This window comes from Oryctolagus cuniculus, chromosome 5 (genome assembly GCF_051225735.1).
Source record: "Oryctolagus cuniculus isolate XC-2025 breed Fujian yellow rabbit chromosome 5, ASM5122573v1, whole genome shotgun sequence".
Classification (NCBI taxonomy): domain Eukaryota; kingdom Metazoa; phylum Chordata; class Mammalia; order Lagomorpha; family Leporidae; genus Oryctolagus; species Oryctolagus cuniculus.
The window spans coordinates 62104294-62121819 of NC_142871.1; the positions used below are offsets into that span (position 1 = coordinate 62104294).

Sequence of the window (17526 nt, forward strand, 5' to 3'; positions counted from 1 at the left end):
CAAAGAAAAAAGTTATACACAGATATGCATATCTAAATACTGTGATATAATGATATCACATTAATGGAAGATATTAATAATGGGGGTAACTAATAGGGGACAAAGAAAAACTCTCTGTACTATTTACTCAATTATCTATAAATCTTAGATGGCTCTAAGAAAACCAAGTCTATTAATTAAAATAAACAAAACAAAAAACTCACTAATAAACACAGTCTTGGTGACTCAGAGAAGGAGAGAAGTAGGTGGGAGAGAATAATTATTTGAAGTGTAATTATTAAAAATATTTCAAATTTAATGAAAAATACTACCAAAAAGAATATCAACTAGCCCGAACAGAATAAATACTAAGAAAGCCACACTTAGGCACATCATTATCATACTGTTGATAAACAGTGTTGGGGCCAGCGCTGTGCTGTAGGGAGCTAAGCCTCCGTCTGCACTGCTAGCATCCCATATGGGCACCAGTCCCAGTCCCAGCTGCTCCTCTTCCGATCCAATTGAAACAAAACAACTAAAACAAAATTTTTAATATGCTGAAAGGAAAAAAACCCTCTCAATATAGAATTCTATATCCAGCAAAAACCTCTCTCACAAATGATGGCGAAAGAGTCTTTTCCAGATAAACAGATGCTAAGAGAATTCTCAGCATTCACAGATGTCCTTCAGACTGAAAGAAAATGATCCCAGACTGAAAATCATATCTACACAAAGTCTCATATATTTTCTGTTTCTTGATTTTCTTTAAAGGATAATTAATCATTAAAAGCAACAATAATAATGTGGGTTTTATAACATATTTAGTAAAAATTGCAGCACAGAGAGATTTAAGTGGACTCATACTGTAGTAAGGGTCTTGCATTACACAGGGTAAGCATCCTTAATCCAAAAATATGAAATCCAAAAACTTTTGAATTCAAAGCATTTCAGATTTCTGGATTAGGGAATTACAAACAGTAAAGCCTATGCAAATATTTCAAAATCCAAGAAATTCCAAAATGTGAAATACTTTCCATCCCACGTGTTTCAGATAAGGGATGTTCAACCTTACATGCAAACTATTTTAATACTAATTCATGACAGCCTGTGGCAAGTTCAGAATCCATATTTTAGCATCCGTAGCAGTAATTAAAAAGGAAAGGGAAGATGACAAAAGTTTTAACAAAATATCCAAGGATGTCAGATAATATTTTGAACTGAATGATAATGAAAATATGAAGTAGCAAAATTTGTGGGATGTAGGTGAAAGAATGTTTAGGAGGGAATTTATAATTTTTAAAAAGATTTATTTATCTTCTATGTATCCCGCTTCCCAAGTTGGATTGTTCTCTCCCTTTTTTATTCTATCAGTTAGTATTAGCAGACACTAGTCTTGTTTGTGTGATCCCTTTGACTCTTAGACCTATCAATGTGATCAATTGTGAACTGAAATTGATCACTTGGACTAGTGAGATGGCATTGGTACATGCGACCTTGATGGGATTGAATTGCAATCCCTGGCACGTTTCTAATTCCACCATTTGGGGCAAGTCCAATTGAGCATGTACCAAATTGTACATCTCCTCCCTCTCTTATTCCCACTCTTATATTTAACAGGGAACACTTTTCAGTTAAATTTAAACACCTAAGAATAATTGTGTGTTAATTACAGAGTTTAACCAATAGTATTAACTAGAAAAAAAAATACTAAAAGGGATAAAGTAGCAGACTCATAGAATGCAGATGTCCTAAAGTGCACCCTGGCCTCAGAATCAGCCCTTAAGGCATTCGGATCTGGCTGAAGAGCCCATGAGAGTATTATAAGCATGGAAAGCCAAGAAACTCTGAAAAAAAAAAAAAAAAAGAGGACCTAAATGAAAGATCTCTGTGAGTGAGATCCCAGTAGAAAGAATGGGCCATCAAAGAAGGAGGTACCTTTCTCTGAAGGGAGGAAAGAACTTCCACTTTGACTATGACCTTGTCTAAATAAGATCGAAGTCGGCGAACTCAAAAGGCTTCCATAGCCTTGGCAACTCATGACTAGAGCCTAGGGAGATAACTGACGCCATAAACAAGAGTGTCAAATTGTTAAGTCAACAACAGGAGTCACTGTGTACTTACTCCTCATGTAGGATATCTGTCCTTTATGTGTTGTCCAATGTGAATTAATGCTATAACTAGTACTGAAACAGTATTTTACACTTTATGTTCTGTGTGGGTGCAAACTGATGAAATCTTTACTTAATGTATACTAAATCGATCTTCTGTATATAAAGATAATTGAAAATGAATCTTGATGTGAATGGAATGGGAGAGTGAGCGGGAGATGGGAGGGGTGCGGGCTGGAGGGAAGTTATGGGGGGGAAAAAGCCATTGTAATCCATAAACTGTACTTTGGAAATTTATATTTACTAAATAAAAGTTGAAAAAAAGAAAAAAAAAGATTTATTTATCTTGAAAGAATTACAGAGAGAGAGGGAGAGACAGAGATCTCCCATGCACTCGTTCACTCCTCAGATGGTGCAATAGCCAGTGCTGGGCTAGGTCACAGTCAGGAGCCAGGGGCTTCATTTAGGTCTCCCATATGTATGCAGGGGTCCAAGAAGTTGGGTCATCCTCAGCTGCTTTTCTCAGGCCACATGAGCAGGGCGTGTCATCGGAAGAGGAGCAACCAGGACATGAACCAGCACCTATATGGGATGCCGGCGTCACAGGCAGTGGCTTTACCCTCTATTTCCACAATGCTAGTATCATGAAATTTATAGCTTTACTCACAAAATATTTAAAAGGAAAGAAAAGGTTTAAAATTGATAACCTAAGATTTCAATCAGAGAGCTAGAGAAAAATAAGCCTGATAGAAACAGAAGGAAATAATAAGAATAAAGTTGGAGGCCAGCGCCGCGGCTCACTAGGCTAATCCTCTACCTAGCGGCGCCGGCACACCAGGTTCTAGTCCCGGTCGGGGCATCGGATTCTTTCCTGGTTGCCCCTCTTCCAGGCCAGCTCTCTGCTGTGGCCCGGGAAGGCAGTGGAGGATGGCCCAGGTGCTTGGGCCCTGCACCCTATGGGAGACCAGGAGAAGCACCTGGCTCCTGCCTTCGGATCAGTGCGGTGCGCTGGCCGCAGCGCGCCAGTCGTGGTGGCCATTGGAGGGTGAACCAACGGCAAAAGGAAGACGTTTCTCTCTGTCTCTCTCTCACTATCCACTCTGCCTGTCAAAAAAAAAAAAAAAAAAAAAAAAAAGAATAAAGTTGGAATTGATGCAATTGAAAATTAATAAAGCTAAAAAAAGGAAAAAAGTTTCACTAAGAAAAATCAGTAAAAATATAAAGTAATAGGTACAAATAAGGCAAAAATACAATTTGACAATATAGGGAATGAACAAGGAGATATCACCAAAGACACAAGAAGATAACGAAATATGAGTAGGTCTCGATCTATTAGAGACTGAATTCATAATTTTAAACATTCCAAAAAGAAATCTCTAGTCCCAGATGGTTTCGATCAAACTTTAAATTATGTCAAACATTTAAGGAAGAAATAATACTAATCTTACACAAAATCTTTCAGAAAATAGAAGGAATCCTCCCAATTAATTTTATCAGGCCAGAAAAATCATGACACCAAATTCAGACAAGAAAATTACACACTGAGATCCCCCATGGAAAAGTTATAAAAATAAGTAAGCAAAATCTCCTCACATTGAATCAAGCCATGCAGAAAAATAATACTATATCAAGATCAATGGGGGGCCCACATCAGGAATGTAAAGTTAGTTAAGATTTGAAAACCAATCAATGTAACTTACTTACTATGTTAACAGCAAACCAAATAAACCATTATAAAAACTTAAAAAAAAAAAAAACAGAATAGAACATAACTTTTCCAAACTTAATAAATAAAAGGTAGCCATGAAAAGCTAATCTTCTTAATAGTAAAAGTCTAGTAGCTTTCCCCCAAAGATCAGTGACAAAGAAAGAATGTCAGTACTTACCACTTCTGGTTAGCACTGTATTAGCTGTAACAGCCAGTACCACACAGTGAGAAAAGGGCAATAATGATTGGAAAGGAAAAAATACACCTGTCTTTATTCACAGATGATGACTGTGTATATAAAAAATCCTTAGAAAATACTAGAACTAACAAATTTATTAAGACCACAGAATACAAGATTACACAAAAATCAATTATATTTGTATGTACTAGTAATAGACAAATGAAATAAAAATGCAATATTGTTCATAATAGCATCCAAAACCATAAAATGTTTAGAGATAACTTTAACAGAAGAGGTCCAAAACCTCTCATTAAAAACTACAAACTCTCTCTGTCTCACTCTCTCACTGTCCACTCTGCCTGTCAAAAATTAAAACAACAAACAAACAAACAAAAAACTACAAACTCAGGACAGGTGTTTGGCTCAGAGGTTAGATGCCATCTGGAACACCTGCATCCCATATTGGAATGCTGGGCTTGAGTCCTGGCTCGGCTTCTGATTCTGGCTTCCTGCTAATGCACACCCTGGAAGGTTGTGAGTGATGGCCCAGGTCCTTGGCTCCCTACCATCCACATGGGAGACATAGATTTTAGGCTCCTGGATATTTTAGGCATTTGGGAAGTGAACTAGTGGATGCAAGGATCATCTCTCTCTGTCTCTTTGTCTCTCTTTCAAATTAAAAAAAATTGGTTAATCAATAAAATAATAATAACTCTACAGGAGCCAGTATTGTGGTACAGTGGGTAAAGCAGCTGCTTACAATGTTCCCATCCTTTATAGGCTCTGGTTCAGGTCCTGGCTGCTCCAGTTCCTGTCCAGCTCCCTGCTAATACCCTGGAAAAAGCAGAAGATGGCCCAAACATTTTGGTCCCTGTCACACAGGTGGGAGACTCGGATGAAGCTCCAGGCTCTTGGTTTTGGCCTGGCCCAGTGGCTGGCCATTGCAGCTATCTAGGAAGTAAACCAGCAGATAGAAGATCTCTCTCTCTGTCTTATCCTCTTTAACTCTGACTTTCAAAATAAATCTTAAAAAACAAAGAAACCTACAAACTACTGTGAAGAGAAAGTAGACAAATAGACCATGCTTGTATTTTTGAGATGTCAGTTTTACCCTATATGATCAATAGATTTAATAAAATTACAATCAAAATCCCAGCAGATTTATTTGTAAAAATTTCCAGACTGGTGCTTGCACTGTGGTGCAGTGGATTAAGCCTATGATGCCGGCGTCCTATATGAGCACTGGTTCCCCTCCCGGCTGCTCCACTTCTGATCTAGATCCCTGTTGATGTGCCTTGGAAAAGCAGTGGAAGATGGCCCAAGTCCTTGGGCCTCTGCCACCCATGGGGGAGATGCAGATGTTGTTCTAGGCTCTTGCCTTTGGCATGGCTCAGCTCTGGCCACTGTGGTCATTTGGGGAGTGAACCAGCGGATGGAAGAAATTCTCTCTCTCTCTCTCCTTTCCTGCCTCCTTCCTTCTAACTCTGCCATTCAAAGAAACAAATCTTAAAAAAAATTCTTTTCAGGCTTGTTATAAAGTTTATATAGAAGAGCAAAGGGCCTGTAACAACCACAATAATCTTAAAAAAAAAAAAAAAAAAAACAAGCAAACAAACCAAAAAACCCAGAAGACTCACATTACTTGATTCCAAGTCACATGGTACTGGCATAAGGAGACAGCAATACACGAGAGTCCCAGAAACAGACCCTACCTATACAGATGACTGATGATTGAAAAGGTTGCCATAGCAATTTGGTGGGAAAAGGGAAAGTTTTGAACAGATAGTGCTGGAACAACTGGACGTCTACAGTTTTTAAAACATTAAGCACATTCTCTCACTGTATAAAAATTAATTCCAGATGGATTGCAGACCTAAATTGAAAAGTAAAAACTGAAAATCTTCTGGAAAAGTGTTTATAAAGTTAAACATACATCTACATATGTCTACTATATGACTCAGCAATTCTACTCCTTGATATTTACACAAGGGAAATCAGCAAACTGTGGCATATGTATGTTAAAATTCTATACAGCATAAACAGGAGTGAACTACTGACACATACAGTACAGATGAATCACAAAAACTTTATGCTGAGTGAAAGAACCAGATAAAAAAGTATGTATTCTCTATGATTCAACTTGTGTGAAGTTTCAGAACAGGCAAAATTAATCTAAGGTAAATAAACGTAGTTGTCTTGTTGGGGATTGGGAGACAGATGGGGAATCCTTAGGGGAATGAACAATTTCTATGAGCCAACAAGAATGTAGGTTCCATGAGGCGTGTGTATTTAGTGTACAGACGTGTATATTTACAGTGTGCACTTCACTGTATGAATATTACACCTCAATGAAAACATTTTTAAACCTGTTAAAAATCACTGATCTCATTATTTGGCAAGAACAAAAATTTCTAGGTCATTAGAGTTTGCATGCTGAACTTTTTAAGATAAAGTAGTTACTCCTGTCGTTCTCTTATCCTCATTTATCCCAGAACTGTCAGACTCTAAATTCTTTCCAATCTGGTAGACACAAAGTAGTTTCTTGTGCCTTCAATTTGCACTTCCCACCATTCCTAATGAAAAGGATCTTCTTTTTTATAAATGTTTAATCATTTGTTATCCCCTTTTCCTGTGAAACATTTCTTCATAAACTTTTCTACTGTTTTGTTAGTTTTGAGGTCTTTTTTTAAATGTAATTTTTATTATTTTTTAAGATTTTATTCATTTGGAAGGCAGAGCAAGAGGTGGGGGGATCTATCCACTTCCTCATTCCCAAATGGCTACAAGAGCCAGGCTGAGCCCGCTGGATCAGGAGCCAGAACTCCATGTTGGCCTCCCAGTGGGTGGCAAGACTTGAGTACTTGAGCTATAATCTGCCTTCCCTGAGGATGCACACTAGCAGGAAGCTGCAGCAGAAGCAGAGGAAGTACTGGAACCTAGGCGCTCTGATATGGGATGTGGGCATCCCAAGGGGCAGTTTAATGGCTGTGCCACATGCCTACCCTCCTAGATTTAGAGTCTTGTGTAAGCAATACCCCCTGGCAAGAGGTCAAAAGGACATTGTTTGACATTTGCTTCCAGAATGGCCTTTAAACCTTTAATATATCTGGAAATGATTTTTGCATATAATGTGAGATAGGGATCTAACTGCATTTTTTTCTCTGTCACAGATACTAATTTTCCTAGGACAATTTATTAGTTCCATCTTTTCCCTAATGGTCTGCAACGGCATCTCTGCTGTATATTTGGTTTCCACATGAGTGAGGGTATTCTTGACTATATTCCATTCCTTTCTTATCATTCTTTAGCCACACAAATACCGCAGTATCTCAATTCCAACAGCATTATACTTGGTTTCAATATCCAGCAGAACAAGACTCTCCCCTCAGTCTTTGTCAAAATAGTTTTGCTGTTCTTGATCCTTTGCTTTTCCACATAAACTTTATGATCAACCTCTTTCTTTAAAAACCTATTACATATTTGACTCACCATTCATGTGTCTCCAAGACAATGTACTTTAAACACTATAAACTACATGTATTCCTTCCTAATTTACCAGGTATTGTTCTGATGGATTTTAATCCTTTACGTATATATATTTAAACAACATGAAGCATTATTATTAGTTTATATAATGTCCATGTGGATTTATCTACCAGTTTACCATCTTTTTTTCCCCCAAAGATTTACTTACTTATTTATTTGAAAGGCAGACTGACAGGGAGAGAGAGAGGGAGAGAGTTCTTCCATCCATTAGTTCACACTCCAAATGGCTGCAAAGGCTGGGGGCTGGTCAAAAGCCAGGAGCCCAGAATTCCATCCAGGTCTCCCATGTGGGTGGCAGGGGCCCAAGGACTTGGGGCACCCTCCGCTGCTTTCTCAGGGACATTAGCAGGCTGCTGAACAAGTAGAGCAGCTGGGACTTGAACTGGCATTCTGATACAGAATGCTGGCATCACAAGTAGCAGATTAACCCGCTGTGCCATGACACCAGCCCTGTATTTAGCACCTTCATTACTCTTCATGCCTCCCTGCACCTCGAACCTTCCTGCTGTCTGAATAATGCCCAGTAAGTGTTCCCTTTAGAGAGTGGCTCTACTAGCAACAAGTTGTGTATCTGTTGAGTCTTGAAATGTTTATTCCTCAAAAAATTTTTCTAAAGCAGAGAATTCTAGATTGCAGTTATTTTCTTTTAAAACCTTAATTCTATCAGTCTGTTGTCTTCTCAATTCAGCACTTTCAGCTGCGAAGTTAATTACCACTTTAATTGTATGTGAATGTGATTTTTTATTGTATTTTTATGTTTTTATTATATTTATTTAATTGTATGTGAATGTGATTTATGTTTCTGGCTGCTTATAAGATTTTATTTTTGTTTCATTGTTTACTTTGCTTGAGAGGTGTGGATATAGCTTTATTTATAATTATCCTGCTTGAGTTTTCAGAGCTTCGTAAGTCTGTGGTGTGACTTACCTTTTCATCAGTTTTAGAAATTTCTCAGCCATTATATCATTAGCTATTGCTTCTGCCTTGTTCTCCTCTTCTTTCCCTTTTGAAACTCCAATTACACATAAGTTAAACCTTCTCACTTTTCCTGTTTTCTAAATTTATTATCATTTTGTCTTTTCAGTGGCTTACATGGTTTCTCTTGCTAGTTCACAAACACCCATTGAGTTATAAATTTCAGTTACTGTAATTTTGCTTGGTTCTTTCTCAAATCTGCTTTGTCATTTTATGGTTTCCAATGCTTGTTGAAAATTTTTTTAAAGATTTATTTATTACTTCAAAGATGGAGAGATGAGAGTGGGAGAGGAGGAGAAAGCAAGGAAGGGAGAGAGGGACATAGGGAGGGGAAGCGGGGGAGGGAGCACAGAGGGAACGTTCATCCTCTGGCCCATGCTTCACATGGCTACAACTGCCAGGACAGGTCAGGCTGAAGCGAGGAGCCCAGCACTCCATTCAGGTCTCCCATGTTAGTGGTAGTGGCGCAAGCACTTGGGCTATCTTCCACTGCTTTCTTAGAAGCACTGGCAGGGACTTGGATTGGAAGCAGAGTAGCTAGGATTGAACCAGCGCTTCTGTATGGGATGCTGGGTATTGTAGATGGTAGTTTATCAGCTCACTGCACACAACAGAGGCTCCTCTGCTGAAATTTTCAACCCTTTAAAAATATTCTTAATCACAGCAAGCATAATGATTTTAAAATCAGTCTATTCAAACTAGTACGTAGCTGTGAGAATGTCCATATAGTCTGTTTTATATGCTATTTCTTGTTTACAGGGTCTTACTTTCTTATGCCTGGTCATCTTTGATTGAAAGTTGCTCACTGCAGTGAAGAAGAAATATTTGTAGAAATAATTTGGGGACCCTGGGGATATTAGTACTTCAGGAATATTTCAGGCCAATTTCAGGCCACCTAGACATGCTGGAGCAGAGTTGTAATCTGGTTTCCTTCCTCCCTTCCTCCTTTCATTCCTTCCTTCCTTCTTTCTTTATAAGATTTATTTATTTATAAGTCAGAATTACAGAGAGAGAGAGAGAGAGAGAGAGAGAGAGAGAGATCTTTTATCTGCTAGTTCACTCCCCAAATGTTCACAATGGCAGGGCTCGGCCAGGCCAAAGCCAGGAGCCAAAAGCCTCCTCCAGGTCTCCTACATGGGCAGGGGCCCAAGCACTTGGGCCATCTTCTACTGCTTCTCTAGGCCATAGCAAGGAGCTGGATCAGAAGTGGAGCAGCTGGAACTTGAACCGGTACCCATTTGGGATACTGGCACTGCAGGTGGCAGCTTAACCCACGACGTCACAGCGCTGGCCCCTCTACTCTTGGTAGGCCTTGAACCCTAACTTTGATTGCCTTAGCTCCAGAAGGGTGGCTGTCAAAGGCATAGTCTCCAAACTATCTTTTCTGGAATCCAAAATGCCCTCAGAAGAAAGGAGTCTGAATTCCCTGGATTTAAGTCTACACATGGATTTCAACTGGTGATTTTTAGTGTCTTACTAGTTCTCTAATGCATTTGTGTATCTCTCTCTCTCTCTCTTTTTTTTTTTTAATATTCTACCTAGTCTTTCCTGTAAATATTTATTTATTTGAAAGACAGAGTGACAGAGAAAACTTCCATTGCTAGTTCACTCCCTGAATAGCTGCAACAGCCAGGGCTGGGCCAGACCAAACACAGGAACCAGAAAGTTCATTTGGGTCTCCCATGCGGGTGGCAGGGGCTCAGATACTTGACTTATCACCTGCTGCTTCCTAGGCATATTAGCAGGAGGTTGGCTCAGAAGTGGACTATCCGTGACTCCAACTGGCACACCAATATGGGATGCAGGCATCCCAAGCATCACGAGGCTGGCCTTATCTACTTTTTTTCTTATTTTATTCTGCAGAATAAAATGGTCCAAATGATCTATTCTGCCAATACTGTAAGTGGACATCTATATACTACTTTACTTAAGGTTATGACAATTTTCCCATGATGTTTTTTCAAAAAACATATTAAATTACATTATCATTCCTTATAGAAAGCATGCTCACCTGTTGTTCTAGGATCATATTCTTTTCCCGCTCTACATTGAGAACCATTCTCTTTGTATATTCCAGTTGCTTTTCGAGAAGTGTACAACGAGACTGTGCTGAGCTTAACTGTATACTTATATCTATGAACAAGAAAAAATAATGAGTCAGTTGATTATCACATATCTGGTTATCATGAGAAACGCATTAGGTAATTTAATCAAGAACAGAAAGTTCAAGGCTTCTTTTAGCTGTCAGTACTGACTCTTGAGAGTTATGAATATACATGCTGTATCTTTCTTTTTTTAAGATTTTATTTATTTATTTGAGAGACAGAGTTACAGACAGTGAGAGGGAGAGACAGGGAGAAAGGTTTTCCACCTGCTGGTTCACTCCCCAAATGGCTGCAACAGCCGGAGCTGAGCTGACCTGAAGCCAGGAGCCAGGAGCTTCTTCCAGGTCTGGGTGCAGGAGCCCAAGTGTCTAGGCCATCTTCTACTTTCCCAGGCCATAGCAGAGAGCTAGATTGGAAGAGGAACAGCCAGAACTAGAACCGGTGCCTACATGGATGCCAGCGCTGCAGGCAGAAGATTAACCTACTGAGCCACAGCGCTGGCCCTCATGCTGTATCTCATTAACTATCTGTTACTGATTTAACTTTGCCTTCCCTCAAAACCCAGAGGGCATATTTCTGAAAGAGGAGGATGACAGTGACTTGCAAGATGTTCTGGGAAATAACAAGGTTTATGAGGGTACTTGAAGAAGTCATGGAAAACAGAATTAAAAGACGAGCTTATTTGGGTACAAAACAATTTTGAAACCTATTTTATCAAGTCTCTTACCTATCAATACATTTCTTCTCTTCCAGGAAACTCAGGAATATGCAATTCCATTATTCCCATTTTCCTTTGCTTTTGACTACTGACAGCAGGTTACCTTCACAGAGATAAACAATGTTTTTCTTTCTTTTTTTTAAAGATTTATGTATTTATTTGAAATCAGAGTTATACAAAGAGAGGAGAGGAAGAGAGAGAGAGAGAGAGAGAGAGAGAGAGGTAGGTCTTCCATCCACTGGTTCACTCCCCAATTGGCCGCAATGGCCACAGCTGCACAGATATGAAGCCAGGAGCCAGAAGCCTCCTCTGGGTCTCCCACGTGGGTGCAGGGGCCCAAGGATTTGGGCTATCTTCTATTGCTTTCCCAGGCTACAACAGAGAGTTGGAAAGGAAGTGGAGCAGCCGAGTCTCGAACCGGAGCCTATGGGATATTAGCACTGCAGGCCAGGGCGTTAACCTGCTGCACCACAGCGCCGGCCCCTAAACAACATTTTTCTAATCCTTTAACATTTTACTTCCCTCAGCTCTAATTTCATCCAATTATCTCAGAATTTTTTTCTCCCCATCTTTTATTCTACTTATAAGCTGAAACACAAATTCAAGACTTATTTATAAGTTTATATGTTACAAGAAAAGAAAAAGTCCCAAGTGTTGAAGTAAAATTCTATAGAGAGCATACCCTCCATATTTCTTTTTTTTTTTAATTTTTATTTATTTATTTATTTATTTTTGACAGGCAGAGTGGACAGTGAGAGAGAGAGACAGAGAGAAAGGTCTTTCTTCCTTTACTGTTGTTCCACCCTCCAACGGCCGTTGTGGCGCACCGCGCTGATCCGCGCTGATCCGCAGCCAGGAGCGAGGTGCTTCTCCTGGTCTCCCATGGGATGCAGGGCCCAAGCACTTGGGCCATCCTCCACTGCACTCCCGGGCCACAGCAGAGAGCTGGCCTGGAAGAGGGGCAACCGGGACAGAATCCAGTGCCCCAACCAGGACTAGAACCTGGGGTGCCGGCGCCACAGGCGGAGGATTAGCCTAGTGAGCCACAGCGCCGGCCATGCCCTCCACATTTCTAAAACTTGTGTCCAGATGTCGCTTCCTAATTTCCACAGATGCCACAACCTACCTATTTCCTCTAATTAACCTTGTTTTCCTTTCAAAGTAGATAAATTATTTTTGAATCACTTTGTTTCTTATGTCATTTAATTTCTAGTGTCACTTTATATTTCAAATTTTGAAAATCAGTATTAACAAAAATGTAAAGCATCTCAATTATATTATGGGTTAAATTGGATTTTGTTGGTTATTCTGAAAATATTTTAATTTCTATATACAATGTCTAAAATTTAATTTTTCTTTTAGTCTGAAGAATTTATAAACTAAGATAATAGGTATAATAGCAGTAAATTCAAAGTTACATTCATTTTCTGCAAATAAAGAAACATCTGAGAACAAGGTCTGAATGTCTATTAGAACAAAGGTATTTGAGTAAATCTACTGAAATTCATTGTTTCAAATTGTAAACTATGGTAACCCCTCATTTCTAAGAACTACTGTTTTTGTTTGCGTGCTTTTACCTTTTTTCTGCTTTATCAGTTCCTGGTGTGCCAGATTTCTTTCATTTGTTTCATTCTGCAAGGCCTTTTTATACTGTGCCGCTTCTCTGGAAAGAATGTTCAGGTTATCTTCAGCTTGTGTTCTCTCGAGCTCTAAACGATGGATCTTTTCCTGAAGAGTTCTTAAGGCTAAAATAAGAGCTGTTGAAAAAAAATTGTTTGATGCTTTGAGTGAAAACTTTTGAACATTTACAATTACAGTAACATAAAAAAAGAGCAATACATTTTGTTAGTGAGTCAAAAATTATTCAAGTAACAAATATTTGTCAAAATAATGGAGAATAAGGACTAAAATTCTAAAGAGGAACAAATTTTCTCCAACATATCTTGTTAATAAATATGTGCATGACTGTATTTAGTCATTTCTAGGATGGAGATAGCGAATGAACACAATTGAAGAAGATAAATATTTCTTAAATGTAAGATAATGCCTGATCTAGGAGGCAGAGGAGTCTGAGTACAGATGAAGAAAATTAAAACGTACAATCCACTAGTTAACATGGCAATTTGGTTCAAAGCTAAAGGTTTTTTTCAGTTCTTGTGCTCATTTTTAGTCAAAGTACAACCATATATTAAATTGTCCAAGAAATTGTGATAAAAATATAGACAGATAAGATCAGTTTCTTTCATTAGAAAAATGATTAAAATGTAATGGTTTTATGATGCCAGTAACATACATGTGCTACTGTGATTTTTACTCAATTTACTAATAATATCTTCCTGACTCAGCTAAGTCCAAAGTTAAAAATCTTCAAATACACGGGGCCACATTGTGGCATAGCAGTTTGGGTTGCTGCCTGCGACACCAGCATCCCATATGGACCCTGGTTCAAGTGAGTCTTGGATGCTCCATTTCTGATCCAGCTCCATTAATGGGCCTGGGAAAGCAGCGGAGGACGACCCAAGTGCTTGGGCTCCTGCACCCACACAGGAGACCTGGAAGAAGCTCCTGGCTCCTGGCTTTTGCTGGCCCAGCTCCAGCCACTGCAGCCATTTGGAAAGTGAACCAGCAGATGCAAGATCTCTCACTCTCTCTCTCTGCCTTTCAAATAAATAAATCAATCTTTTTAAGAAATTATTTTCAGGGCTGGCACCGTGGCTCACTAGGCTAATCTTCTGCCTGCAGCGCCGGCACCCCGGGTTCTAGTCTCAGTTGGGGCGCCGGATACTGTCCCGGTTGCTCCTCTTCCAGGCCAGCTCTCTGCTGTGGCCCAGGAGTGCAGTGGAGGATGGCCCAAGTGCTTAGGCCCTACACCTGCATGGGAGACCGGGAGGAAGCACCTGGCTCCTGGCTTTGGATCGGCGCGGTGCGCTGGCCATAGCAGCCATTTGGGGGGTGAACCAACGGAAGGAAGACCTTTCTCTCTGTCTCTCTTTCTCTCCCTAACTCTGCCTGTCAAAATAAATAAATAAAAAGAAATAAAGAAATTATTTTCAGATACTATTTTACACTTTCTATTCAGTTATAAGTTCAAACTATAAAACTAGCGATGAATGGAATGTAAATATTATAAATTAACTTTCATATAGTTGTTATCCAAATAGAAAGAAGTTTGCTAGACATTTATCATTTGATTTTTACAAATGAGATAAAGATCATATTTATTGCTTTTCACACAGATTCTGTAGCTGGCTCATTAATTGGACTATTATTTCTTGTGGCTTATTCCACAAAGCTAGATGATAACCATTATTATAGCATATTAAAAATAAGGAAAAAATTAGTGTTTATGAAAGTATTCTGTATGGTATTAAGTTATGCCTAGAGCCATAAATATTTTCCTGATCCCATTTTAAGATTCTCCTAAGTGCATATTTAAAGTCACAATATTAGTATTTTGTAGTTACTTGGATATACTGGCTTCCTAAAGGATTTTCACAGATAATTTGGATATATGCAATTTCTGAACCTAATCTTTGAGTAAGACACAATTTCATTTAATTCCCTAGCATTCTAATCAACTAGTTCAGAATGATTCCAAATCTGATCTTTCATTCTCCAGAGTATTTTCATGTTTTGTAATGATGTTTTTATGATAAACCTGTGACATGTACCCAACTGGTTATCTTAATCTTCATAGCTAAAGAAGTTAAAATTAAAAATATTGACTTGTCTAAGTTCATAGAAACTTAGCAACAGAAGTGACATGAAGAATCTAGAATTAAATACACATACAATTTTCTACATAAAAGTGATGTTTTTATAACATACTTTGTACCATTCCTCTAATTTTATATTATATATTATATATTTTATATTACATATTCATATTACCTATATAATTATATATTATATGCATAATATATAATATATATTACATATATTATATACATAATATATATATATTACACCTTTTCGACTCATCTGTATTTGTTACAGCCTTTTAAAGAAAAATGACTTGGGCACTACATTTCCATCCACGAACCTTGGTGGCTTACTTTTAAGAGCTTTACAACACACCTCAGTAGGTTTATAATTTTGTTCCCCTTAACAATACTTTGGAAAACAAGCCTTGTGGAGAGTTCTTCCCTTAAGTTGTTTCAGTTTAACCTATTTCTAGAGGATAAATACATGCAGGTACAGTAACTATAGGGGAAGTTTAAAAGGTTATAAGATGAAATTCAAGCCATTTTAACAAGTATTTTTCTCTTAAACACGAAGGTTTAGCTCAGAACTTCAGTGACAAAAAGATCTGTTCTAAGGGGTCTGGTTTGACAGCTAGACACTTTAGACCACATAGTTAATGATAGGTTACACACATCTCACAGCAAACGTTACCCACTTTGTTATAAACCAATGTGAAAATTTTGGATTAATATTACCTTGGCTATTCGGGCTTTGAAGCACTTTAGAAGAGGTAACTTCTTCGTTCACAGAGTAGTGATTCTGAAGTGACTCATTCTGGGTGAATGATGGAATAAACCCCCTTTCTGGTGGTCTAAGATAGCTTCCCACTATACTATGCATTAATTCAGAATCCATTATCTGAAAAGAATAAAGGAATGATATAGCATAGTGTCATTCTTTCCTATTTGAAGAACAAAAACGTACAAAAATTTGGGTGAAATTAACATAACAGCATAATCATATGCTGTAGCCTTATATCTTCATAAACATAAATTCAACTATAATAAGCTCTGCAATAAATGAGTATTTACTATGTAAACAGAATGGACAGTTTCTCAATAAACATATACTCCGGTGTAAGCATGAATGGGTGACATGAACTTGCTGATTTCTCAGTAACTATTAAGTTCCACATTACCTATCGTAGTTCCAGTACCTCTCCACAACCCGTGTGATTCTAGGGTTTAAAGAGAAAGTACATAATCTAAAACATAATACAGTTTTTAAACACAAGCCAACAATATAATGTGATTCTCTAATATCGACTCATTGGCCTCTGACGTTCTGGCTTCCTAAAAGACTTTCAAGGGTAATTTTGGGTGCGTGAAATTTCTGAATCTAACCCTTGAATAAGATACATCTCTACTTAATTCAAAAGCATTCTAACCATCTAGTTTAGAAAGGTTCCAAATCTGAAGATTCTTCTAAAGTATCCTTATTTTTGTTTTTCTCTCTTTTTGGTAGTATAGTTTTTAAAATAATTTTAGCAGGTAATTTTTTATCTAACTCTTCCAAATCATTTTATTTTCCTCCCACAATTGAAATATTTTAGAAACATATCCTTAATAGATTCTAGCCAATGTTAATTAAATTTTTTCAGAACCACAATGGAAGAAACAAGGTAACAATTCTTCACATAAAAAAAAAAAAACTCACTGGCACAATTTTAAGCAAGAAAGCAAAATTTGAAATATAAACCCAATATTTGCATTATAAAAATAGCCTATTTTGATTTTTTTAGAATTGGGCATTTTCCTTGATTCCATTTACAAGGAAGGCACTTCCCATGACAGTACTTCTGGAAGGGCAGGGGGAAGACTTCATGCCCTAGGGCTGTTTTGCTTTAATCATTGCCATGATTGGTCATTCTGACTGGTGTAAATGAGAGGCTATATAGACCTAGAAAGTCTGTTGAAATACTTGGAGCTCTTGCTATTGTTATTAGCACTAGATATCATCTACTGATCATTTCTCCATCCCTCCAAGGTGCTGCTGCTCTGACAGTGTTTGTTCCCATGGGACCCTGCATCTATCCAAGTTGCTATTCCTTCAAAAAAATAAGAGATCAAAGTTAGTCATGTCTGGCTCATTATTGAGTGAAGGTAGGGCCTCCACTTACGTATGAGGTACCTAAGTTCTGAAGATGGTTTTACATCTTCAGGGAGAAGGATGTGTTTGAAGCTATCTCAAGGACATTGGAGCTACTAAGCTCTCTGCTCAGTTCTCAGCTCCTGAAGACTTTCTCCAACAGCACAAAGAATGACATTTTGCCATTAGTTGCTATACACTGCAGTCCTTGAAAGGATTCTGCTTCTTCCAACCCACTATAATATTATTGTATAAACTGGATTGTGTATCAGTTAAAAATGGCTCAAATTTGAGTTTTTTAAATGTATATGAAGTAATACCCAGTAAGATTACTGATAAGTTACAAATTATACTGCATATTTAAATTAACTGTA

The 17526-nt window shown here is 38.1% G+C and overlaps 1 protein-coding gene across 13 annotated transcripts in view; it reads right to left on the reverse strand.

The window, feature by feature from the left end:
* CEP57L1 (centrosomal protein 57 like 1) overlaps positions 1-17526 on the reverse strand; it is a 60621-nt gene that overhangs the window by 15797 nt on the left and 27298 nt on the right. For 5 of the 13 annotated variants that reach the window (XM_070073730.2, XM_070073728.2, XM_070073729.2 and 2 more), the window contains exons 2-4: positions 15760-15922; positions 12898-13077; positions 10509-10630 (exon numbers count right to left, since the gene is read on the reverse strand). In XM_070073730.2, the coding sequence (XP_069929831.1) occupies positions 10509-10630; positions 12898-13077; positions 15760-15919 (462 nt within the window). In that variant the 5' untranslated portion in view covers positions 15920-15922. Of the gene's footprint in view, positions 1-10508; positions 10631-10916; positions 11009-12897; positions 13078-15759; positions 15923-17526 lie in introns of all 13 variants that reach the window. The other 8 variants (XM_089333850.1, XM_089333854.1, XM_089333853.1 and 5 more) reach the window with 3 other exon arrangements.